Source organism: Mus caroli, chromosome 1 (genome assembly GCF_900094665.2).
Source record: "Mus caroli chromosome 1, CAROLI_EIJ_v1.1, whole genome shotgun sequence".
Taxonomy (NCBI): domain Eukaryota; kingdom Metazoa; phylum Chordata; class Mammalia; order Rodentia; family Muridae; genus Mus; species Mus caroli.
Window position 1 is genome coordinate 119,220,058 of NC_034570.1, and position 27,618 is coordinate 119,247,675.

Consider the following 27,618-nt stretch of genomic DNA (forward strand, 5'->3'; position numbering starts at 1 on the left):
CTCGGAGAAAGACACCGCTTGCCAGCAAAGGTGCTATGATTGCCCAAGGGTCCAGTAGGGCATCTGAGAGCCTGGGCTGACACTCACTCCCTGGCTTCCTGACTCCTGGTGCATCCTGGCATCTGTTAAATGAGCCATCGGACACAGTGCCGTCTTCTCCTATGAGAATGTGAGTCTCTGGAACCAAGTACTCTGATCCCAGAGCATTGCCATGGATACAGAGTCGAGCCACCAGGCTGGGTTCATGCCTTCCTTCCCTGCCATGCCTTCCTACCTGCCCACACCCTCCTCCCCAGATGATCATGAGCGTTTAAAGGAAGACGCTCCTCTGGGGTTCCTAAAAAAAAATGCATGACAACACACACCCTAAAATGGCCAATCTGGATTGCCAACTTGACAGGATTAAGAATCACCTAGGAGACACACCTCTGAACAGGTTTGTGATGGAGCTTCTAGAATGAGTCAACAAAGATGACCAATTATACTGACGTAAATTAATATGTTTTAAAGCTTGCTCTAATAAGCAAAAATTAAAATAAAGAGATGTGAAGATTTATAAAAATTATAAGTGGTTGCCTCTAGGAAAGAGGTTGTTTGTTTGTTTGTTTGTTTTTAAATGCACCTTGTACAACAATTAGCTATTTAGGGTGTGTGTGTGTGTGTGTGTGTGTGTGTGTATGTGTGTGTGTGTGTGTGATCTGCTGAAGCCCATTATCCCAAAAACTATATCCCATAAAAATATGCAACATTCCTCCAATAACCTGGTTACATCTGTGGCTTTGTGAAAAAAAAACTTGTATTTTGTGCATAGACTGAATATTCTAAAGAACATAGCAGGACCCACATGACCCGAGGACGGTTACAGTGAGGGATGCCATTACTATAAGAACACACACTCCATGGCTTCTCAGTGCTAGGACTCACTGTGTGCACTGCATGAACAGGGGTATTTCAGTGTGAGCTTAAGAAATAAAACATGCATTCAGTCTTAATCTCCCCTCTGGCCAAACCACAGTCCTAAAGGCAGAGATGTTCTGAGGCCAGAGGTCTCACCCTGTATGCAGGGAAGCAAATGGGAATGTGTATAGTAATATACAGTGATATGTTATTATTGTAATGTGTGTGTGTGTGTGTATATATATATATATATATATATATATATATATATATATATAGAGAGAGAGAGAGAGAGAGAGAGAGGCAAACAGCTCTTGAAAGTATTTTTTCTCCAAAATGATAAAGCGTTTTCAAAGCCACACAGAGAAACAACCACTAAGTTAGTTAGTTAGTTAGTTAGTTAGTTAGAAAACAAGTTCCAAGAGATTAGAATTACCCAAGAAAAGAGGTGTTGGCCTAGTGAAGCTCTCAGTGTTGACGCAACAATCTACCATTGTTGATCAATAACACTGTTCTTTTTTGTTTGTTTTATGTTGTGTTTTGTGGGGTTTTTGTTCTTGTTTTTAAAGATTTGTTTCATTTTTATTTACATGTATTTGTGGATCTCTCTCTCTCTCTCTCTCTCTCTCTCTCTGTGTGTGTGTGTGTGTGTGTGTGTGTGTGTGTGTTTAATGGGAGCTGCTGGGATGGAATCCAGGGCCTTATGCATGCTAGGCAAGTGCGGGGGCCACACCATCAGATTCCCTTACATACACAGATTCCCCTTGAGTAGGAGGGCCAGGAGGGCAGGCTGGCAACTGGAGAAAAATGAACATATCTTCCTCCATGTTTGTCACAGCAGTTGCACAAAATGGGTCTTCATGATGCTGATCAAGTTTAAAAATCTCCAAAGCTGCAGTGAATGGGGTGGGGTTGTTTGCAATCAGTAAAATGGGGGATGTCCTAGACTTGGAATTAGCTCTGGATCTCATGTGGGGCTGGGGTCTTTGGTCTGTGTCGATTCCACTGGGGAACACGGCTGCCTTTAGAAGTTTTTTCGTAGAGTCTGGCTTTGCAATGCTCAGTCCTCAGAGAGAGCCTTTGATCCACTTAGTGGGTCCACTCACTGAGTATGCATATCGTTCGCAGTGCAGCTGAGAGTGAACAGGGTTCTTCTCCCTGTAGTTAAGAGTGAGTCTTTTGGTTGTAAGATGGAGGTAGGTCTAATGCCTCCGCCAATTTCAGAAACTGTGTGAAGGCCTAATGAGACATCAAGCTAAAACAACAACAACAAAACCCACTAACTTCAAGGGAGAAAGCACAAAGACACCTATTATAATAGACAGAAGTAGACGGAATCAAGCAACATGGTGGCTCACAGATATATAAGCTGATTAAAAACAAAGATTCTCAGAGCCAGGAAATGGACCAATTGGAGACTCCTGAGTTATTTCCTAGGGAACCAGAGCTGACCATCCACCTCCAATTCTTATGCAAGACCATGAGGACACGCTACCCACACTTTCAGAAGCTGCTGGAGACAAACCCTCAGGGGCCCAAGCCACCAGGGTCCTTCATGATGTGCCTAGCAAGCAGGTGAAGTCACACGTGTCTCCGCCACAGTTCCCTTACTGGCTGTCCCTGGGGACTGCTGCTATATTTAGCCCACTGGTTAGCGTTCCTGTCTAAACAAACACATTGTCTCCTTACACTATCTATTTATGGAACAGGTAAAGGAATAGTCCTGTCAGCAGAGTGGCTGGGTCACACTTGGGAGAGCAAAACCTGCTTTCATAGCAACCCATCGGTCCTATGCAGATCTCAGTGAGACTCCTAGCCGGCCTCTCCATGGGAGGGGGTTTGTAGCTAAGCACAGGCTCCATGTTTCAAATACATGTTTTGGTCAACATTGACATACTATGTGATTATGTACCCCCCCCGTGTGTATGTGTGTGTGTGTGAGAGAGAGAGAGAGACAGACAGACAGACAGACAGAGACAGAGAGAAAGAGAGACAGAGACAGAGAATCAGTCTATGTACATGTGTGTGCAGATGCACATGCCTATACTTATAAGAAAAGACCAGAAGGGCTTCTGGTGTCCTCTGTGACATTCCACCTATTGTGCTGAGTCAGGGTCTTTCTCTAACCTGGGATCATAGCTAGGCCTGAAACCGGCAAGCTTCAGTGTAGGCCCTCATATCTCCAGTCCCCTCAAGTGCTGGGCTTGCAAGCATTTGCTTTGGAAAGACACCTGTCTTGTATGTGGGTGCTGAAACCCTAACTCCAGTGCTCACTGTCAAACGGGCCCTCTTTATCACAACACCATCTCTCCAGTCCCACAATCCACCTGGTTTTGAAGCAGAATCTCTGACTGGCCTGGAGCCATCCAGGAAATCTAGGCTGACTGCTCAGCAAGCCCAAAAGTTGACCTGTCTCGACCTCCTCAGCCCTGAGATTACAAGTGTATGTCAGCTGTCACATACCTGGTTTTCTAAATTTGGGTTCCAGGAGTTGGACTCAAATCCTCATACAGGACAAACATGCTACCAACCGAGTCAGCTTTTATTTGTTTGTTTGTTTGTTTGTTTTTGCTTCTTTTAAGTATTAGTCTGTTCAGTTCCCAAAGTGAAATTAGGAGTTGTGCTGGACAGCGTATCATGTGGGAAAAGCATCTCTGAGCTGAAGCACAGGCTGAGCTGCCCTCGCATTATCCAGCCTGAGAGAAGAAGCATCTCAGAGGGCATTTCCGGGACCGTTCAATACAGTCTGCTCTCCCACACTGAAGACATCAAAGGCCTACAGTCCTCCTTAGACACCTCCAGTCAGCGGCAGCCCCTCAGTAGCTTCCAGCTAAGTACATCCTAAGGGCTTCCACACTAAACAAAGCCTGATGTCTTTCATCAACAAGATACCATTAGTATTGACCTTCTGAAAAAAAAAAAAACTGAGGCAGAAAAAGATTTAGCAACCTCCCCTAGGCTCTCCCAGTGAGCAAGAGGCAGGGCTATGTCAATGCAAAACCAGCTCTCACCTCAAAAGGAGGAAGAGACAGTTTGTTCTGCAGTCACATACACGGAGGACGTTGGCCCAGGAACACAGATTCAGGTTACCCAAATTTTGTGCTCTAACTGTTTCATGACATTCTGGGAACTTGACTTTACAGTCAGAATCTCTTCTCTCACATCTTTAACACCAGTGCTACGAGCCTCAGAGAACTCACCGACACTGTGTGGAACCTTTAGAAACACACACTCTGCACATGGGACCCTTGTTTCAGACCACTGAAACCATTCTCTCTCATTTTCTTCTGTCAAATGCTTCCTGCCTCGAAACCAGTGGTTCTCAACCTGTGGGTCTCCAACCCTGTTGGGGGAGTCAAACGACCTTGTCATGGCGGTCACCTAAGACCACTGGAAAACACAGGTGTTTGTATTGTGATTTATAACAGTAGCAAAATCACAGTTATGAAGGAGCAACAAAAATAATTTTATGGCTGTGGGGGGCAGGGTCACCACACATGAGGAACTGTATTCAACTCTCTCCATGTTGAGAGAGGCTGAGAAACACTGCTCTAAAACCACAGTCAAGAGAATCCACTGGCAGGGGCAGGTTGAGGGGAGGGAAAGGTGGGGATGTCTCCAGATAAACCATTATATAGGTGACTAAGCCAGGGACGTGGGTACGAGAACAGATGGCAGGCAGGAAGTGAGAGGGGAAAGAATGAGCTTACAGTTTTAAAGACTGTTTGTTTTGTTTTGTTTGTTTGTTTGTTTATCATATGCCAAGGTTCATATGTGGAGAGCAGGAAAAGGGGGAGGAGGAGAAAGAAAAGAGGGAGGGAGGAGAGAGCAGGGAAGAGAAGGCTATGGGGGAGTAGAGGAAGTGAGAAGGGAGGCCCAGCCCTGAAGGCCAGTGGGCAGCCAAGTCACACAGTCCTGTGAAGCCAGGAGCTGGAGGAGAAGAGGCCGGCACTCAAACGGACTCAGCCATCAGCCAACGGACAGCCTTAGACTTCATCCTTCAGAGCCTGTGTCCCTGCAAACAGGAACAGCACACCACCTGCCCTTCCTCATCAGAGCAGGTGCTGCGGGGCCAAAACAGGATGTGACTCGTTAGAAACAACCCATGGTCAAAATGAAAAGAACCAAAGAAAAACCCAAATAATAAAACAGCCCATTCTGGCATTAAACAACATAATATATACCATGAATGCATGTAACTTTTATTTATTAATGACAAACTTAATTGCAGTGGAAAGGTCATCACCGGCACAGATTTCTTGAAGATGCTCATTTTTGTTCTAAAGTTTCTCTCTTTCTTTTTCTTTTTCTTTATTTATCCTTGCTTTTTTTGTTTTGTTTTAGAGACAAGATCTCATGTAGTCCAGGCTACCCTCAAACTCACTGTGTAGCTGAGGGTGACCTTGAACTTCTGATCCTCCTGCCTCTGCCTCCCAAGTGCTGGGACTACAGGCATGTTCCACCATCTCTAGTTTAAAACAGTGCTGGGAATGGAACTCAGGCAAGGCAGGGCACATGCTCTACCACCTGAACCATATTCCCAACACTCGAAGCTGTTATTGTATTGTAAATAAATAAATATCATCCTGTTAGCATCTAACAAGTGTTGGCTCCATGTTCTAGAACTAGAACAGGGCAGAGTTGCAAAGGACTCTCTTCCAAAACCTGCCTTGTTAACCAGAGGCGTGGTACAGGGGTGGGGACAGGCGTGGTACAGGGGTAGGGAGCAGGCTTACGCCCTTTACTTACCCAACCACAAAGCGCAGCCCCCATAGGTCTGCTTCAGGACTCACCCCAGAAACCAGGCTGGCTTGGTTCCTCTTCCAGCCAAACCCCAAGGGGCTGGTGACACCCAGGAGGATGAGAGCCAGATGACTTCACAGCTGGGTAACTCCTGGCTACCCAGATTTCTTGTTGAAAGCTGAGCCACTGCAGGCTGGGGAGATGGCTCAGTGGGTATGAGGACCAGAGGTCAGATAGCAGGATCTACATAAAAAGCCTGTTATAACCAGTAACCAGAGCCCTTGGGGGAGGGGAGGCAGAGACAAGAAGATCTCTAGGGCTTGTTCCCCACCAGGCTAGACAGAAAAACAGCAAGCTCCTGGCTCAGTGAGAGACCTGACCTCAAGGGAAAAGTCTCTCACTGAATGAACTGCAGGAGAGGATGTATAATGTCCTCCTCTAGTCTCACCGGCATATATACCATCACACACGTACACACATGCGTGCGCGCACACACACACACATGCACGCACACGCACATGCACACACATGCACACACGCACACACACACAAACGTTCGTATACACAGGCAAGCATGGGCACACACATGCACACACACTCAGGCTCACATACAGTGACCCATTCTTGCAATAAGCCTCACTCTGAGAATTTCACACTGAATTAAAAGAAAGTGTGACTTTTGTTTTGTTTAAGACAGTCTCGTGTATCTCAGTATCTCAGTCTGGGCTTGAACTCCTTACATAACCAAGTATGACCCTCACTTCTGGGTCCTCCCCCCTCTACCTCTCAGTGCTGGGGTTACGAAACAGGTATTCAGCTCTAGACACAGTTTGTATGGTGCTGGGGCTCAGACCCAGGTTTTCATACCTGCCAGTCAAGCCTTGCCCATGGAGCCACACCCAACTCCCAGACCTTGCATCTGTCAGGGCAGGACTGAGCTGTGAGAAGTCAGCTTGGATTTGAGGTGAGGGGTTAAGGTGTGATTGGGAGAGACATCCATTACCTTGAGGCCCTGAAGAGTACTGTCCCTTGTTTGGTCCAGGCCCTACAAGTAGTGTGGCAAAGGCCCTGAGTACAGCTGAGACTTCATGCCTGTGGTGCTTTTACTATGCTTGGCCCATGGGCAGTGCTCCTAGGAGGAGGAGTGGCCTTGTGGGAGGAAGTCTATCACTGTGTAGGCTGGCTTTGAGGGTTCCTAGTTCTTAAGCTCCGCCCAGTGCAGAAGAGTCAATCTCTTCCTGACTGCCTTTAGATGAGGATGTAGAACTCTCAGTTCCTTCTCCAGGACCCTGTCTGCCTGGACTCTGCCGTGCTTCCTGCCATGATGATAATGGACTGAACCTCTGAAACTGTAAGCCAGTTCCAATGAAATGTCCTTTATTCGAGTTGTCTTGGTCATGGTGCCTCTTCAGAGCAATGAAACCCTAAGTCAGACAATGTGTCTATGGGAAATCATCAGGCTTTCAATTTCTTTTCCATTAGTTCCCGCCACACTGTATTATACATATGTTATGTGTACAGGTACTCCTCCCATACGGGTGTATGAGCAAAAGGTTAACGTCAGTAATGGAGGTGTCTTCCTCTTGTCACTTCAGCTACCCAGAGAGCCCCAAGGATGCTCCTGTCTTCTGTCCTCAGTGCTGAAATTACAGGCACAGCTTTCTGTGTCTGGCTTTCCTGAGGACTGAGCTCAGATCCTTGTGCTTACCAAAGCACTTTGCCCACTGAGCAATCTGCCTAGCCCTGTGAGTTTTATGTTCGGCAGAGGTTTCTACTCTTTTCTCTGGCACACCAGTTCTAAAGGAGTCTGGCACCATTAGCCAGGCACATGTTCTTCTGGTGTTGTAAACCTGGCCAGCTTCTCCTCTTTTGAGTCCAGGCCTGATTTCTCTGGGCATTTGATTTGACAAATCTAATTTACAGGAAGCATTCTGTATCAACACTCAGCCTGAATCACAGCAGGATGTGTGACTGGCTGGCTGGCTGGCTTCTAGAAACTTCCCTAGTACATAGCAAAGGAACCAGCACACTTGACTGAAAACTCTGTGGTTTATCCCCTGAGGGCTCTCCACCCTACTACAGGGGTGCTGGCTCCCCCTACTACAGGGGCACTGGCTCACCCCTGACCATTGCCACTGTATTCACAATAGCCAGGAAACGAAGCCAGACTAGATGCCCATCAACAGATGAATGGCCAATGTAAATGTGGTCCATGTACATGATGGAATGTTATTTAGCCATTAAAAAATGAAATTTGCAGAAAGATGGATGGAACTGGAAAAAAATAAGTACAGTAACGTAGGTGCATTATGACGAATGTGTCCTGTTCTCTCTCATACACAGATCCTGACTTCTACTTTTTATATATGTATATTTTATTTATGTGGGGTTCTCTCTGTGTGTGTGTGTGTGTGTGTGTGTGTGTGTGTGTGTGTGTGTGTGTGTCTGCCAGAAAATTAGAAAGCAGATCATGAGAGGCCAGGGCAAAGAGGCTCTGAGGGAGAAAGCTAGAGAGAGTATGACAGGAAAGCACAAGGGGTCAAGGGGAAGACAGGGAGGGGAGCTGGCAGTGGGAGAGCAGCCAACACTGAGAATGTATCTCAAACTCTGTTACTTTGTATGCTAACTTAAGAAAGGAGAGAAACTGGGATGGAGAGATGACTCAGATGGTGGTAGTAAAGTGTTTTCATTGGGAGCATGAAGACCTGAGTTTGAGTTCCAGAACCAACATAAGAAGCAGGACTGATGGCACACACTTGTGTTCTGAGTACTGGGTAAACAGAGACAGATCGAGCCCTGGGACCCAGGGGTCAGCCCTTCTAGTCAAACTGCTGAGCTCTAAGACAATGAGAGACCTCATCTCAAAGGTCAGGGACAGCATTCCTGAGGATAACACTTGAGGTTCCCTCTGACGTCCACACATATGAACACCCGCATGCATGCACCCCTGCCCTCACCCACAGACATTAACAATTAATAATTTTCTCTGCTCTGGTAGTATTAACTGGCCCTGTGTGCTGGGGAACAGCAGCCTTTGCCTTGCAGCTCAAATGCTCCTTGTTAACTTTTCATGATGCTAAAAGCTTAAAAACAAAACCAACCATATTCAGGATATCTACAATGTGGTATACATTTTCAGCCTCACCCCCAGAACTGATAAAAAAGACTGCAGTAGCCTTGGATTCTCCAAGGACAGGGTCCATCTCGGGTATAACCCTGTGGCTCTCCACCATTTAAACCTGACATGGGCAGATCGTTAGATATTGATATGGTGAGGCAGGATTAAAATTCCAGATCTTTTCCCCTAAGAGCATCTGCACCTTGGGAAAATGAGTGACTGCTCACAGCTAAAAGCGCTTCTGTTACCAAGAGAAAAACAAGGCGCGTTTCTACAGAGGCCCGTATGCAAAGTCATCCATCCCATGCCAGTACACCTGCTGAAAATTAATCTTTAATATCTTTATAAATGAATGTGTCACTGGCACGGTGCTAAAAACTGCTACTTAGTAATATTTCTTCAAATTCAGGTGCATTTATATCTTCTGAAAAATGTAGGGTGTTGCCTGCTTGACGTGTAACATACATAATCACACTTGGTGCCTTCTGTGTTAGCAGATTCTGAGTCTAGCAGAATGGGGTATGTGACATACAGTTTGATGGGGAAGAGGATAGATAGGTATAAGACCTACACCAGCTAGGCAGATCATATACACATGTATGTGTGTGTGCTCACGCACACACACACACACACACATACACACGCACACGCACACGCACACACACACATGCACATACCAAAAATTACTCCCAAGATGACACAGAATCTATATGAAATATAACATAGTTGTATAAATATTTCTTCCGAATTGAATCATTCTCTCCTGAAAACAAGGCTTTTTAAGACCCAGGAAGTAAAAGAAACTTATAAGATGTAGGAAGTCAACAAAGTTTACAAGTCTCAGGATGCTCCTGAAAACTACAAGACCCACAGGGTCTTACCCCCACAGTTATATGGAGATTACATATTCATGCATAGTCTCCCTAATTATCCTGACTTGTATGTAATGATTTGCTGTGTTCAAGCTTAAATGCAAACACATCCTAAAAGTCAATGTGTCCAGTTTACATTGTTATGAACCCAAATGTGAAAAATTATAATGTCAGCATTTTCATCACCTACTAACCAAATTGGTTGCCTTCTATGAAGGCTGTTCAACAGAATGCTACAAAAACATCCAAAAAACATAGAATAAGAAAGAGTTAAAGTAACGACCAGAGGATAAGACAGTGAGAAACATTCCTGCCAGAAAGTATGTCTTCCAGTTTATATATCTAGACGACATCAGTTATCCTAGGAATTTTAATGGAAATAGATTTACACACTGCAAAAGAAAAATGAAATACCTTATTACAGCAATTATTAGATGAATTTAGGCAACAGATAGGATCACAGCTGCATAAATATAATTTCTTTTTTATGAAAATAAAGACTGCTTTAAAACTAATCAAAAACTGTAAGGACAGGACACAAAAGACAGTACCAGCTCAACTATGTGAGGTCTCATCTGACCCAGAACTTTACTCTGCTGAGTCATCTGTATTCTTGGAGTAAGTTCTTCTGCCCCCTAAAAATGTTCCATGATCTGTCTCCCTCAACTCAACAGTCTCTTTTTACCCACTCACTACAGCAGACCGGTGTGAGAATCAAGGTGGGAACTTAGGAAAGAATGTTAGGAAAGAAGGACCTTACCACTTCAGGGAGCAGCCTAGTTGAGAGGTCATGGATGGCTTTGACCACTATGCATATAGATGACAGAAGAAAGATCACCCCCAAGATGACACAGGCTCTGTAATAGAAAGAAAATAGACAGTCTACATTAAGACATATCCCCCTGTTAGCCTCAGAAAGTAAAGGAAACTTACAAGTCTTAGGAAGTCAACAAAACTTACAGGTCTGAGAAAACTCCTGAAACTCACAAGGCTTACAAGGCCCTTCTTGAATGTTATATAGCAGTAACAATTGCTTAGAAGAGGTGATTTTCTTCAGTGGAGCTTCCTAAAAGTTGTTCAGGGAACTTCTGGGTTGCAGCTTTTGTGACTTGTCACTCAAGCTGGGGTAGGATTTTCAATGATACAGCTTCCTTTAGTCACTTTTGTTCCTGTAAGTAACCCAACGAAACTATGTGTGCTAATCTGCATAGATGAAATCCTTTTTTTCGTATGTTGTCAACTCCTTATCTGAGATGGATTCCAGGGGCTTGCTGAAAAGTTAATACAGCCAAACCAGTGAGCTCCAGGTTCAAAAATCATAATCTCAAAAAGTAAGACAGTGGATGACAGAAGATGGCTGAGATTGCTTGACCTCTGGCCTACACACACACACACACACACACACACACACACACACATACACAAACACGGGTGGGAGGATCTCTTAGGTAATAATCTAGGTCTTCCCTCACCAGTGTCTACAGTAGCATGTAGTAAGTACCCTGCATGCATCTGTTGAGTAGATATGACCAACTAACTAATTAACTAACCAAACCAATTACTAACCATTACTAGTTTACCTACCTGGAGAAGTTTCACCATGGAGTCTAAGGCAATATTGTCTGCTTCCTAATGGCTATGAGAAAAGAAAGGGGTCTCCTAACCCTCAGCTCTGTGCCCTCAGATTGGCCACATTGTAAAGTAGCTCTAAAGTATAATGAAAAATCAAAGGTCTGCCATCCAGCTTGTTAAATTTGAACCTTGCAAACTGTAGCCTACCTGGTGTATACACTACCAGTGTACATAAGTATATGTTCAAATTTTCCTAAAATCTCATTTTCCTCTTCTGTTCAGTGTGTCCCAGACTTGAAAAACCATAGCCCATTTTTCCCCAAACAGTGTAAGGGAGGGCCTGTGTGTCAGATCCCTGCTGCTTCTGTAGCCCAAAGCAGCTATGAATAGCTCGGGCTGCACTGCTATTTTTTAACATTGTATTAATAATATATTGTGTTTGTACAGCAGCTTTCTCCTCAGGCACTCTGAGTTCTGCACATCAGCTCCTAAACCCCCTGGAGGGCTCCTCACACCTAGGTGTTTGTTTTTCTGCAGTTTATGAATGGGGAGGGAGATGTGTGTTTGTTTCAGTAACACAAGGAGACTGAGTCAGAGAGTCCAGGGTTAGGAAGCCTGGCTCAAGGTCATGTAAGACATGGAGTTCATCCTAGAAATAGAGCCTGGGGAGGGGAGGTAGAAGGTTCCATGGGTAAAATGTCTGCTGCACCAGTGGGAGGCTCTTTTGGATCCCAGCACACATTAAAAACAACAACAACAACAACAACAACAACAACAACCAGACAGCCAGATCCTTGGAGTACATCAGCCAACCAACTAGCTGAATCAGTGGGCTTGAGTCAGTGAGAGATCATAACTCAAAAATCAAGTGTGTAAAAGGACTGGGAACTTACTCCACAGTTAGGACTACTTTCTACTCTTCCAGAGTACCTGAGTTTGGCTCTAAGAACCCATACTGAGCTGTTCAGAACCAACCATAGCTCCCATCATAGGGGACCCAATACCTTCTCCTGACCTCTGAGAACACCTGCACACATGTATCATGTATACACAGAGTCACACACATATACACATAGATAAAAAAATTAAACATTAAACATAAATGAAACCAAATAGAAATAAGTTGAGGAAAATGTCTGATGTCAACGTCTGGCCTCCATATGTGTAATCACATACACATGTGCATAAATACAGGAATATGTACAAATTTCGCTCTCTGTCTCTCTGTCTCTGTCTCTGTCTCTCTCTCTCTCTCACACACACACACACACACACACACACACACCACAAGAAGTAGTATTTGATTCAACTAATGACCTCCCAGTGGCTAGCTCATTCAACAAAGACTTTGGGTACCATGTCACATGTCCACCACCACTCTAGACTCTCCAGAATGTCACTCTCCATTATGGCTTTCCAAAACACTTCAAAGATTTGGGTCAGAAGCAAACAGCAAATGTGACCTCTTCTCCATCAGTACTAAGGGAACTGTTTCTAGGCTTAATAGGCAGAGAAGAATTGGCTCCCCCACCACACAGACACACACACACACACCAGCCTTCTGCATAGGCAGGCTTAGCTAGGTGAAAAGGGTTCTGAGGAGCCAGGTCTCCAGAAAGAATATATACTCTTCTTTCCACCTGCCTAAACCCTGGACAGCTTTCTGGGTGAGAGAAAAACAAATGACCTATCACCCCTTCAATAAAGCCAAGGGTCCACTTCTCTTTGCATGTAATCCCCAACCAGTGGCTCAAAACCGAACTGAGACTCCCATGGGACCAGTGTGTGTGGGCCAGGCCTTGTCAGGATCCACATCATGTGGGAATTTTCTAGAAGGAAATTCTGAGTGCATCTACCCCAGGCCTGTTCTTGGTCTCTGCTGAGAACATATCCAACAGATGCGTAAAGACAGTGGTTAGCAGCCTGCTGGGAACACGCAGGAAAGAGTGGCCTGGCTTTCCCTCCACTTCAGCAGGTCTTCTGTGATTGGATGTGCTGATCCATCACTGGGCCACAGCTGAGAAGTATTTACTTAATGCAGGCCCACCATATGCCAAGAAACCTGCTGAGCACTAGACTGCGACACATAAGTCACAGTCCCTTCTTCAAGAAGTGGGGAGAGGAAAATTTAGATCTCACAGGACACTTCTGAGTGGAAAGCAAGCCGACTCTGAACAAATCAAAAGGAGCTCAGTTATGGGGTGAAGGAGCTGGGGAGATAGGATCAGTGAGTGGTGTTTTCCAGCATGCTGCAGATCCCCAGCACCAGGATCTGTTGTTAGATGGGGCAAAGTCTGCAAGGTGTATTCACACTCATATGCACACACATGTGCCCTTCCCCCAGCCTTGAACAGGCTAAACACACCTTAATTGTTTGCCACAATCGGCCTTCCACAGACCTAGCCCACCTAGGGTGGAGTCTTCTGCCTTGCCACACCTGCAGTTTCCTACAGGAGCAGACTGCCTGATGAGCTTGCTTTGCAACACTGTCCAGCTGAAAACAACGATGGGTCTGTGGGCTCTCCCTATATAAATGCAGAGCTGAAAATTAAACTTTGAGACTTGATCAGAAAACTTTGTCTTGGCTTCATCCTTCTCTTGCCCACCTAACCTTTTTCATTTCCAGCCTCCGTTTCAGGAGGCTCTGTGGCTGCTGGACAGCTACACACACATACACACACACACACACACACAATTTCAATTATAAAGGACACCAACAAGGTTATCTTGGAGAAGGCAGTTCAGGGGCACATCAGAATTTCTTCATTCGTCTCGTTAACACTGCGTACCCACTTGGTGTCAAGAATCATTCTCAAGAACAAGAGGTATAGATGTTCGGGGGAAGAAGCTTGCAGGCAGAAGGAAGACAGGACTTTGAGGTGAAGTCTTCCAGACATGATGGGGATACAGCAAGTCTATAAGAGGAGAGGGAGGGGAGCAAAGGAAATAAAAGCATAAAGGGAGATCCGGGGGAAGGGAACCCTACAATAGCCATCACAGCATCTATAGGATGGGAAGCCACCGGGGGCTGGGGCTTGGAAATGGGTCTGTGGAGCATTTTTTAGCAGGTCTGTGCTCTCTTTGGCAAAACAGAGAGAGCAGGTTGGAGACTGTACAATGCCCAGGTCAGGTGAGGGTGGGACCAAGCAAGTTGGGATCAGAATGGTAAAACCTGAAGAGTGAGTCTGGAGATGTTCTGACTTGAGAAGTCTGGAGGTATGGTGGACAGGTTCTGTAACTGGACTGATGGAGGTGTTCTTCCCTGAAACAGACCTCAGGAAGAGTGGGTGGAGGGGGAGGAGCATCAACAGCTCAGATTTTGACACACCAAGTTAGAGACTTCTCTCAGATAGCCAAGGAAACATATTTGATTGTATTATTATTTTGAGACAGGGTCTCATATTGTCCAAGCTGGCTCTGAACTCCTGATTTAGCTAAAGATAACCTTTGAACTTCTGGTCCTCCTGCAGCCTCCATCTCTCAAGTGTGACGAGGAGTAGTGTGCCTCATTGTTCCCAGTCTATATGATTCGAGAGGGGGTGGGGAACCCAGGGCTTGTATATGATACGAGAACACTCCACCGACTGAGCCACATCTGAGAAGGCTCTCAGAGGTAGGAGCTTAGATTCAGATAAATGTCCAGCCAGGGAACTGGAGACTCAGCAGCACCCAGACTGAGCTTAAGCCTTGGACACCAATGTGATTATTTTTCTATTTTTCAAGAAATGATACTCCCTCCCCCCCCCCAAGGAAGGGTCCATGCTGGGTCGAGAAGTAGGCGAAGGTCACCACTGAGGGCCACCTGTGCCGAGCCAAGCTGTACAAACTGTTGTCTGAAGCTACTCAGAGCCTGGCAGCTTTGAACACCATAGAGTGGGACAATTAGATCTGTATTTTCAAAAACTCACTGAGGCACTGACGGCCACCAGCATAGTTGGGTCTAAACTGCCCCATCCATTTTCACAGTGACAAAGGGCCACATCACCTCCCGTGCTGTGGTATCTCACAGGGGAAGACTGACAGTTAGTATGCCACACCCGAACCAAGGTTGCTGGTACACTGAGCTGATCATTCACCTTCTATAGATTTTATTGTGTTTTTTGAGGCAGGGTCTCATGTAAGGCCGGCCTCGAATTTAATTTGTTGCTAAGGATGATCTTGAATTTCTGATCTTCCTTCTTCCACTTCTCCAGTGTTGGGAGGACAAATATGTACCACCATTCCTGGTGTAGGTGATGCTGGGGATAGAACCCATGGCTGTGTGCATGCTAAGGAAGCTCTCCATCAATTGAGCCACACCCCAGTCCTTCTTTCCACAGACTTTATGCCAAAATGAAAGCCAGTGAGGACTGATTGAGATGATCCATTGCAGAATAAGGATGGTTAGAGGGCTGAGCTGGGTGGGGACTGTCAATCAGATTGATTAACCCATGTCCCCAGGGTAAGTCAGACTTCCCACACACTGGCTGACTTCCCCCAAACTAAATGCTCCCTTAGATTCAGTCAGAGGCTGTAGGGCCTTGGGAACAATACAGCACACTTGCAGAGAAATTCTGCGGCCTGAAGGTGAATCACAGACTGCAGAGAGAAAAGGGAGGGGCCAGGAGATGCACCTCCCCCAGTGAGAGGGATCAGACAGGGTTCTAGCAGGGCATGTGGGAGTGGGGAGAACGACCATGTGATCAGACACTAACACCTGCCACAGTACCAGAGCGCTATGGAGTTCACTATTAACTGACTGAGCCAAACCTTGTACCTGGAGGTGGCCACACTGGTTCATGCTCAGAACTGGTCTATGATGGAGAAAGGAGACCAAACTGACAACAGAAGCAAGCAAGGGGCAGATTCCCAGCAATGTCTGTGGGCAACTGTAGCATCATCCACATTCCCTTACTCTCAGCTACACTACAAGTCCTATTTGCAAGGCAAGGTCATTTGCAGCACCTCTTCCTGGGGGAGGAAGGGCACAAGTGACCGGATGTCCTTGTGACTTGTTTGTGTTCTCCACAGTATCAGAGTGGTGATGACACTAACTCAAGCTGAAGCCAGGAATGTGCAGCTGGCTTGGCCTCATCACTGTCTAGTGCTCCTCAGAAATAATTCCATTTGCCTTGCAAGCAAGAGGACCTAAGCTGGACTCCCAGAACCCATGGTTTAAGGCGACTCTGCCATGTCATAGCCCCAGCGCTGGGGAAGCAGAGATGGGTGGTGGATCTCCGGGCTCTCTGACCAACTTGGCTAGCTGAACCAATGAGCTCCAGGTTCAGTGTGGGACTGTCTCAGGAAGCCGGCTCAGTTAAGTACTTGCCATATAAGTATGGGGAGCTGAGTTTGGATCCCCAGAAGTCTCTATAAGCCTCATGACTTGTGGTGGCCTTCTATAATTCCAACCTCAGAAGGCAGAGGCAGGATCCCCAGAGCAACCTTGCTAGGGAGCTCAGGTCTATCAGCAAGCCCTGGGTTCGAATGAGAGACGTTGCCTTGATGAATAAATCAAGAGAGTTCTTGAAGCTGGTTCCTGATGACAACCTGGCTCTCCAAGTGCACATACACATACACAGCCCCTATACCTGTGCCCCCCACACACATGCATGCATACATGTGCACACCACATTACACATACAAATGGAAAAGAATAAAAATAAGGTGGCTGATGGAAGAAGACACTCACCTCCCCCCACACACACACATAGGTATATGCCCCTCCCACCTACTCAAAACATCATACATGGCTAGCTCATGCACACTAAATATACATGCTTCCATGTGTTCTCTCTCTCTCTCTCTCTCTCTCTCTCTCTCTCTCTCTCTCTCTCTCTCCCCCCCTCTGGCATCACTGTGGTAACCCATTCTCCAATATTTCCAAGCTACTCGATTATAGCAGTTAATTGAGTCACCTCTGAGATTCTATTCCCAAAGAAAAAGCTTGGTAAGAAGAATGTTCCTGGGGAACAAACATTCCTAAGATCTAAACAGAAGTCCTTCCAATGTACCACAAAGAGGGGGGGTTGTAAGTGACTGAGTTACAAATCAGTGCAATTGGCAACTGGGTGGTTAAATTTGCGTTCGTTCTGAAGTTGAGATGACAGAATAGAGTGGAGTATCAGCATCCAGAAAGAGTTCGGGAAGAGAAGGGGAAGTAGTGTGAAGAATTCATTCAAACCCAGGGTGTGCTGAACACAGAGATGACTTCTGGGTCACCCTGCTATGGAACTATTGGTTCATGTAGTCCTCACCTCAAAGTAACTAGAAAGGAGTCTCATTCCAATGTGAAATGATTAGCACAACGATAGAAGGGCTGTGACTGGAATTGATAATTAAACACAGTGAGTCTGTATCTGGTTATCATCATGTACTCCAGAAGACAGATATTGTCCCAATAAAAAAGATGCCAAATAAAAGATTGAACAAACTCTTAGTGAACAAAGAGTCTAAATGATAAAATATTAAGGGGGGGGGGATTGGAAACTTGTGAAGAACTTGGGAGGCTGAAGCAGGAAGATCTCAAATTCCAGGCCAGAGTAGGCAGCATAGCAAAACTCAGTCTCAAAGACCAAACAAAATGGTGGGCAATAAAATTCTACATATCTATAGATAGATAGATAGATAGATAGATAGATAGATAGATAGATAGATAGATAGATGATAGACAAATAGTCAGATAAGAAATATGCAAAAATAAATCTAAATTCAGGAAAGAATATGCTAGTGAGTAATAAGCTGATAGCAGCTTTCCTGCTTTCTATTGCTCCAAAACAGTGGTGCCCACCCTGGGCGTCAGGACCCCTGGGTGTTGCATTTCAGATATTTACATTGCTATTCATAACAGTAGCAAAATTATAGTTACGAAATACCAACAAAGATAATTTTATGGTTAGGAATCACCACAACATGAGGAACTATATTAACGGGTCGCAACATTAGGAAGGTTGAGCGCACTGCTCTAAAGGAAAGAAAATTCTAGAAATACCTTCTGTTGGTAGAGTACCTTTGGTATATTTGTTTCTTCGGTGCAAAGCTTCACACTTTAACCCAGGATGGTCTGGAATTCACAGTGTAATCCAGGCCAACCTTATACTTGGGGAAACCCACCTGCCTCAGCCTCCTGAGTGCTGGTGTTACTTGCAGAAACTACCACACTCGACTACCCCTCCTCTTTGTTTCTATCTTCATGATGTGAAATGCTGGTCACTCAGAGTTCTCCATTTTTAAACAGTTCCATGTTATAACATATCCCTATGTGTGTGCACCTGGGTATCCACCTGCATGTAAAGGCCAGAGTTTGAGCTCAGTGTCTTCCTCTACCATTTTCCGCCTTGTCTTTTGAGACAAGACCTCTCACTGAATCTGGAGTTCACTGATTGGTCTAGACTGGCTGGCCACTGAGCCCGTGCGGTCCACTTGTCTCCTCCTCCCTTGCATTGGGACTTCATTTTTGTGCATTGGAACGGGACACTTTTCCATTGGGTCACCACACCCATTTAAAAAAATAGGTACTGGGGGATCGAACTCAAGTCCTTGTGTTTGCACAGTAAGCACTTTATCTCCTCAGCCATCAGCCTGCCCTCAAGTTTCCGTCTTGACAGTGTAAGTAAGCCCAGTTTCACAAACGTTCTATGTGCCCTAGACAGGGCAAGTGCTCAGGCTGGGTATAGTGGAGCACTGTATAGTGGAATACAGCACTGTGTCTTGCCTGAGTACTTCCCCTCATTATCATCAGAGAGTACTCTAGCATCCCCCAAATCCAAGAACTTACATACAAAACGGCCCAGGGACAGAGCATTAGTTTACCAGTTAAGAATCCAGGTTGCTCTTCCAAAGGACCCAGACTCAATTCCCAGCACCCACATGGCAGTACACAGTCATCTATGCCTCCAATCTCAGTGCATCTGACATCCTACTCCGGCCTCTGCAGGCACTGCAAGCATATGATGTACAGGCATACATCCAGACAAAGCACCCATACACATAAAACAAAATATTTTTAAAATAACATGGCACAGTGCCTACATTTAGATAATACAATTCCTCTCATACAGTTCAAATAGTCTCTTATTTTATTTTTAATAATGATATCATGGATGGTGCAGATGAGTGCAGATGACTGATGAGGCCAGAAGAGGGTGTCAGATTCCCCTGGAGCTGGAGTTAAAGGTAGTAAAAGCCCTGCCCCCCTATATGGGTGCTGGGAACTGAACTCCAGTGCTCTGCAGGAGCAGTGCACATTCTTTTTTTTTTAATTTTTAATATTTTTTTATTACGTATTTTCCTCAATTACATTTCCAATGCTATCCCAAAAGTCCCCCATACCCCCCCCCCCCTTCCCTACCCACCCATTCCCATTCTTTTGGCCCTGGCATTCCCCTGTATTGGGGCATATAAAGTTTGCAAGTCCAATGGGCCTCTCTTTCCATTGATGGCCGACTAGGCCATCTTTCGATACATATGCAGCTAGAGACAAGAGCTCCGGGGTACTGGTTAGTTCATCATGTTGTACCACCTATAGGGTTGCAGATCCCTTTAGCTCCTTGGGTAATTTCTCTAGCTCCTCCATTGGGAGCCCTGTGATCCATCCAATAGCTGACTGTGAGCATCCACTTCTGTGTTTGCTAGGCCCCGGCATAGTCTCACAAGAGACAGCTATATCTGGGTCCTTTCAGCAAAATATTGCTAGTGTATGCAATGGTGTCAGCGTTTAGAAGCTGATTATGGGATGGATCCCTGGATATGGCAGTCTCTAGATGGTCCCAGTGCACATTCTTAATCACTGAGCCACCTCTTGGTTCCTCAGTCATCCCTCCTTGCAACAACCAATGTTGAGCAAATAGTTGTGCTGCGTGGCTTAGGGAATGCTGACAGGAAAAGGCTGGTATGTGGTCAGTGTGGACACTTCCTTCTAGATATTTCCAACCAATGATTAGATAAGTTATAGCTACAGGACCTGTGGATAGAGAGAGTCACATTCAACTTTTCTAGAACTCCGTTTCCCTGTGAGGAAAATTGGGAACAAGAAAGAGAACGCTTATCTCCCAGTACTGTGGTGAATCTGTCGGGGATGGTTAATCTTGTCAGCTTGACTGGATCTAGAACCAGGCGAAAGGCAAGCTGCTGGGTAGGGACTACTGCAGGGAACTTTCTTGATTGTATTATTTGAGGTGGGAAGACTCATCCTAACTGTGCTTATCACACGCTGGTTTCAGCCCAAACAAAGGAGAAGTGGAAATTTGTTTGTTTGTTTGGTTGGTTGGTAGGTTTTGTTTTTTGTTTTTTTTAATTTTGCCTGTTTGTCTTCACTCATGCAGGCAAATTCATCCACTTTGTTTCTTGCACTGCTGCATTCCTTCACTGACAGTTAGGGGGCTTCTAACCTAGAGTGAAGACCAACTGTTCGCTAGGAATTCTCCAGTCCAGACATGAACTACAGAGACATTCAGCCTCGTGGATTGAGAGCTACTGGGTTCTCAGCCTCTTCGGTGTGAGACCTCCACTGTTGATCTCCTCTACTGTATCATGTAAGCCAGTCTAATAAACACCCCTTAACATGTGTTCATTCTGTTATCTCTGTTCCTCGAGAGTACCCTGGCTCATACAATGTCACTGAGATGAGACTATGCATATATAAACCATGGAAGGTGACATTATTTATCTAATCTTGCCATACTCAGGACTTCTAGTTAAATCTGTCCCAGCCTGTCCTCTTTGAAACTGTCTTAGCGCCAACTCCTCTGGGGTCAAATTCCCTGGAGCAAAAGCTTGGTGGCACTTAGGTACAGAGACCAGGTAATTCCTTTCCCTAGTGCCACCAGGAACATCCCATTGGAGGACTTGTGAGATGATGTTTAGTATGAACTTAAGAACTAAGAAAGAGTCTGTGGCCTGCTGAGGTTTAGAAAGTCAGTTTGTAGCTGGATGGGACTAGTCTAAACCTGAGTGTGTTTTTTATCTAGATGTTCTGTCAATCTAAACAAACACACACACACACACTGTGTGTGTGTATCTGTTCGAGCCTTTCTGTCTGTCTATCTGTCTGCCTGTCTGCCCATGTGGAGACCATAAGACAATACTGAGTGTCATTCACTCCTCGGGTCTCACCCACCATTTTGTTAAAGAGTCTCTTACTAGGCTAAAGCTTTTTCCTATGTAGGTTAAGCTGGTTGGGCAGCCAGCCCCAGGGATCGACCTGTCTGTCTCCCAGGGCTGGAGTCACCTTGCCTGGCTTCTCATGTAGCATCTGGGGATCAAACTCAGTTTGTTGTGTCTACAAGGCAAATGCTTTACCAACTGAACCATAAGCCCAGACCCCCCCCCACACACACACACACACTCACAGACACTTCTTCCATGCAGGCGCATACACAATGGTTTTCTAACATGAGCTGCCCTATTACTGAAGACAGTAAGCTGGGCAAGAATCGGGAGCCCTGGGTTCTAGATTTATCTGTGTCATTAACACTGAGGATATATAGAAAACCAGGACTCCCTCCTGCTAAAAATGAGCAGTGTTGAGTCAGTCACGAAACTCCTGGAGCTGAAATTCTAGTCTGGATGTGGCAATGGGATTTCTGGCTCATTAACATTTTTTTATTTTAAGTCAACAGGTTTAAGGTACAGGTTTATTTGAACAATCAAAATGCAAGGACTGAAGAGTAGAGGGTATTTACTCACTGACTAGAGGGAAATCCATGCTTCTCAGTGAGCCATCCACACACCGAGGGTTCTCGTACACATGCTACATACAGGAGAGCTGTTGGCTGGGGGTCAGGCTCTGCACCTTCCCTGTGATTCAAGCTCTAGGAGACCCAACACCCTCTTCTGCCCTCTATGGCTACCTGCACGCATGTGTACATACCCTGCTTAGACACACATACAGTCCACAGACACCAAGTCAACATCCCCCAAAGGATTCATTTATTAAAGCCTTAATTAAAGATGTGGATGCCTCTGAGAGGACCCTTCCCCTGATTTACTTGGTTTTTCACAATGATGTAATTTTTAAGAGTGGAGGGAGCTTAGGCTCCAGTGGGCCCCTTCCTTGCTATAAAAGAAAGAGAAGGTCAGAGGGAGTCACTGAGAGCCCAGGCTCAGGAAACAGTGCCAGACTATTACAGCACAGGGGTTTTCCAGGCACCTTGACATCAGGAACCCCATGTAACTCCTCTTGGCCCCCAGTTCCATCATCTGTGTGCTGCGACCAGCTATTTGACTATGATAAATGAATTCCCATACAGAGAATGTTTTCCAGCTCAGGATCTGATACGGAGTTGAGAAGAGCAGTGAGCCAGGGAGATGACTAAGTTCACAGAGCACTTGCTTTTCAAGTGTGAGGAGGACCGGAGTTTGCTAGGTCTGGTGGTATCTGCTGGAAATCCCAGCACTGGGGAGATGGAGATGTGATGAGCTCTGGGGCTCTCTGGTCAGCTAATCTAACCAAGTCGGTGAGCTAGTGAAACCCGGCATTAAAAACGACGGTGGACATCCCCTGAGCACCACAGCTGAGGCTGACCTCTGATGTCTTTTACACACGTAACTGCACATACACACAGACTCAAAAGAAGTCTCAACCAGTCAAAGACAATCCACTTCCCTTATTTGTTCCTGGGTCTCTCCTAAGAGGAGAAGAGACTATACAGGTTAATTGCAAATAATAAAAATGGTTATAATTACAAGAAATGACAGGACTTTGGTTGCTAGCATTAACTAAATTTCCAACACTTGGGAGCCTTGTGTATGTATGGAATCATATTTATCCCTACACAAAATCTCACAACTAGGGCACACACATGGAGTCCGCTAGACCTGTGCTGTGTTGGGGTCACAGATCTGACCCTCGCTGTCCTTCATTCTTTGTTTTGCCAACTGGATACTCAGCCTTGTATGGATGCACTGCCATCCCGAGGAGCTAAATGGTTCGGGTGCAACAAAAAGCAAAGGCTCTTATCACCACCCCATAATTATTCTATCAGCTCACCCAGGGCTCAATCCAACTGCCCCGTTTTACTCTCATTTGTCTGCCCACTGATTCTGAATTAATCTGCTGTTTGCTTTTTTAAAACAAGAGGGAAAAGATTAAATCCCATGTTGAAAGAAAGAAACGTCCCAGTGTGTTATAGCAGAGCTGCAGGCCTGTCCCTTCCCAAGTTCCAGCCTGCTGGCGCTCTGACAGATGGGGAGGGATGACCCCACCCCTCACAGTGTTGTTTAATGAGGCGCTCAGTAATTCACAGCTCTGCATTCAATCTGCCCTATTAAAGCCAGAGGTAGTTAAGCGAATGACAGAATGAGGGTCCTGTGTGTAAGACCGATGCCTGTGTACACAGTGCTTTTATTAACCATTAATGTGCTTTGTGGGGGAAAGGCTCCTGATTCTAAACAGTGAAAGAGATACGCAATTTACAGCCTTCCCTGATTTAATGGCTTGTAGCTGGGTGAGGGGGTGGGACCGGAGTGTGTGTGAACGTCATCAAACATCAATTAGGGAATTATCCACCAGCTTGTTTAAAAGGTCACATGCCAAATACTTCCCTTAACAGGAAAGGGCTAGGACATGGTGCTCAAATTTGTATTGACCCAGGACTGACAGATGCTGGGGAGGAGCTATTTCCAAGTTTCTGGAACTTGTTTTGTTTGGGTTCAGTTTTTGGGTTTTGTTTCCCAGTGCTTGGAAAATAAACCATAACTTCACATATGTCACACCAGCTCTGTGCCGCCTAGCTGCAGACCCCAGGTTCCACTTTCATTTAGGGATATTTCTGCATATGTATACATGTGTGTATATATGCATGTCTTGGTATAGAGATGGACATATATGTTTATGAATGGGTATAGTTATGTGTATTGTGTACATACATGTATGTATGTTCATACACAGTCATGTGTGCTCTCATATGTCTGTACACATATGGCATCTGTGTTTATAGGCATGCATACTTATGCACGAATATATTTATGTGTGCATGCATTGTATATGTGTGCATATATCTGCATGTGTATATATTGAGCTATTAATGACATCTTTGCAGATCCATCTCTGAAAAAACCTGGAAAGCCTCCTCTCCCCAGCTTCTCAACTTCCTTCTTCTTCGGCACCTGGGCATCTTTCTCTGCTTTATAAAAGGAAACTGCTATTAATTAACTAATATCAGTTATTTTTATTTTTTCCATTTTATATTTTAATATAAATTATAAAATTATGAACATAAATATATAATATATAATATGAATTATAAAAGTGTAAAATTTTATAATTTTAAGGCAAAACAATGACTTTCACAGTATCAACCACTTTGAGAATTCATGTCCACCACCAGACCTGGTGGCAGGCATCTAGCTTCAACATCTTTTTTAGTTTAAGCAGCGTTACCTAAAGCAACTTCATATGCCTAAGGATATAACTGGGATTGGCACCTCCACTGTAAAGTCTGGCTTTAAAATATAACTGTAAATATATATATATATATATATATATATCAGTTAAAAAAACTGAACAAGTTTTTCCACCACACGATTTGATGGCTAATTTTCTTAGTCAACTTGAATCACCTGGAAAGAGATTTCAAGAAAGGTTGTCTAGGTCAATCGGTCTTTGGGCATGTATGTGTATGTGTACGTGTACGTGTGTGTGTGTGTGCGCGTGTGTGTATGAGCATGTATGTATGTGTATCTGTGTGTGGGGGGGTGTCTAATGAAGTTATTGAATGCTGGAAGACCATGACCGAGAGTCGATGGCACCACTCCCCAGGTCTGGGCCCTGAGCTCTGTGAGAACAGAAGCTAGTGCTAAGCTGGCATGCGTCCCTTTCCCTCTGCTTCTGACTGTGGACCTGAGGCGAGCAGCTGCCTCAAGCTTTGCCTCTGCTACAACAGTGGGCTGTAACCGGGGATCATGAGTTAAAATAAATCCTTCCTCTTCTAACTTGCTTTAGTTGGGATATTTCGTTATAGGAACAGAAAAGAAAGTAGAACAGGCACACGTGCATGCTGCATAAGAAAAGTGCCAGCCACTCTAACAGTAGCTGGATCCCAAGATTTAACTTCCTAAACACTGAACCATCATTCAGGTGAGTGTAGAGAATCCATTAGCTGCCTGAAAGAGCAGGAAAATATTCTAGAAATACACCTTGAGATTTCTAAGTAGATCTTGGACATGAGAATCTATAAAAAGGCTTGCTTTAAAACGCTTTGATGGCTGCTCTTCAAGTTACACATACTCAAGAGGAGGAAAGTCTGACCCAGGTTCACCGCGAATAAATGGGCCGGCAGAATTTCATTTTCTTTATCCATGGCTCCACCAACCTATGAATTGAGATATTGCCTGTACTGATCTTTTTTATTTTATCAATTCATTTGCCAAGTTTCTCACAGATTTCTCATTCTCTCTGTCTCTCTGTCTCTCTTTCTCTCTCTCTGTCTTTCCCTCTCTCTCTCTCCCTCCCTCCCTCCCCACCCTGTGTGTGTGTGTGTGTGTGTGTACACACTGGTGTAATGTACAGGTGTGTGTGTTCATGGACTCACACATGAAGGACAGAATAGGACATTGGATGTCTTTCTCTATTACTCTCTGCCTTGAAAAAGAGTCTCTCAGGAAACCAGAACCTTGAAGCTTTATTTAAGCCTGTCTCTACCTCCCATCCCAATGCCGGCGTTACTGGTACATGTGGCCATTCCCGGCTTTTTACCGGCATGCTGAGGATTCAAACTTGGTTCCTCATGCTTGTACAGTAAGTGTCCTAAGCACTGAGCCATCCGAGCAGTCCCATTATAACACTTCTACAAAGAAGGGAAATACAATAGACAGTATAGCTAGTTCAATAAACAATGTAGAAAATCTTGAATAGTTAAGCAATCAATTTGGTTTGAGGTCTCTGGGGTTACGTCTTTAGAAGCCATTTTAGTTTTAATGACTGTGTTTTGCCTCTTAAATTGCCACCTCTTTAAGTAAAATACCTGATGCTGGCCATAGTCCCTACAGAGGATAGTTTAGTAAAACAATTCTGATCAGAGAGACCATTTGACGAAATTTTGCTCCTGAGGAAATAACCAAATAGATACAAAGCTGTGTGATGCTGTTTTAGAGGGGAGAAACATATGTGATTTTGGTGTTGTTTGGTTTGGTTTTGACAGGGTCTCGATTGTAGCCTAAGTTGGTCTGGAACTCACTACATAGTCAAAGATGAGTTCATATGCATCCTCTGCAGGCTAGGATTAGGGACCTGTTTACATAGTGCTGGGGCTTGAACCCAGGGCCTGGGGCTTGTAGGCAAGCACTCTACCCACTGAGCTGTGTCATCAGTCCCCACACAGGGTTTACTGAAAGAGAAGATTCTGCACTTGGAAGACAGAACATTCCTGGACACATCGAGTCCACTCAAAAAAATTTAAATAACAAAGAACCCTCACTCTAGAAACTTCCATGGAAATAAAGGCAGGAGATACAACAGAACACATAGCATGGACCCAGTTTTGCAGCTTATGAACCAGGGCATAAAGAGATGGACAGGAAAGAGAAGGAAATCCACCTTCGTCATTTTCTCTGGATGGCAGGATAAGAGTGATCTTTGCTGTCACACTGTGAGATGCTTCACTTTGTATGAATTAGAAAACGAGGTGATCCTATTCTATTTAGAATGCACACACTTCTTACAAAGGAAAGTTACTTGCATTCAAGTGGGGGCTGCAGACTACAGTTACTCAAGACTGTAAGAGAATCGCTGTTGTATAAGTGACACTGGGTGGTCACCCAGGCCACTGGCAACACAACAGCCATCCATCCCTTCCCTAGGATGTCCTCATTCGTGGTAGTTAACACTGAAAGTCAGCTTTCGAGGCTCTAGGCCCACTTAGAAGACCAGCTCTGGGAATGTGTATGAAGAAGCTTGTAGACCAGACTACTGAGGGTGGATGACCTCATTCCATACTCTGGGTTCAGAACTGAATGCGGAGAACGGAAAGTGACCACCAGTGTTTGTCTTTCTCTTTCTCCTGATTGGGGTTGGGGTTGGGGACCAATGTGAGCAGCCGGCTGCTTCACCTGTAGGCCCTGGCCTCCCCTCTGCAATAGGCTGTACTGTCAAACTCTAAGTCCAAATAAGCACATCCTTCCTTACGTCTCTTTTGTCAGGATTTTGTTACACTAACAAGGAGAGGCATGGATACACTGTTGAGTCTCAAATCAGAGGGAACAGATACAGGAACTACACAGCCTCCTCTGTCAACCATGCCCCTTAAAGTCCATCCTGGGACTGTCTGAGTCTCTTCAGCTGTCACCCATCTTCAACTGTGGATACTCTCAGATTTAAGCAGATGACAAAGGAGGCAGAGAGGAAAAACACCTCATGATTCCCCGCCCAGAATCAAATGGATTTTAGAGGAATTCAAAAAAGACCTCCTGTAATCCACCTACCCAAACCGTTTGCACTCT

The 27,618-nt window shown here is 45.1% G+C and overlaps 1 protein-coding gene across 1 annotated transcript in view; it reads right to left on the bottom strand.

The window, feature by feature from the left end:
* Window positions 1-27,618, bottom strand: part of Tmem163 (transmembrane protein 163) — a 175,066-nt gene that overhangs the window by 18,261 nt on the left and 129,187 nt on the right. Inside the window, exon 5 of the mRNA XM_021172523.2 lies at window positions 10,391-10,487. Coding sequence (XP_021028182.1) covers window positions 10,391-10,487 — 97 coding nt within the window. The remainder of the gene's footprint in view (window positions 1-10,390; window positions 10,488-27,618) is intronic.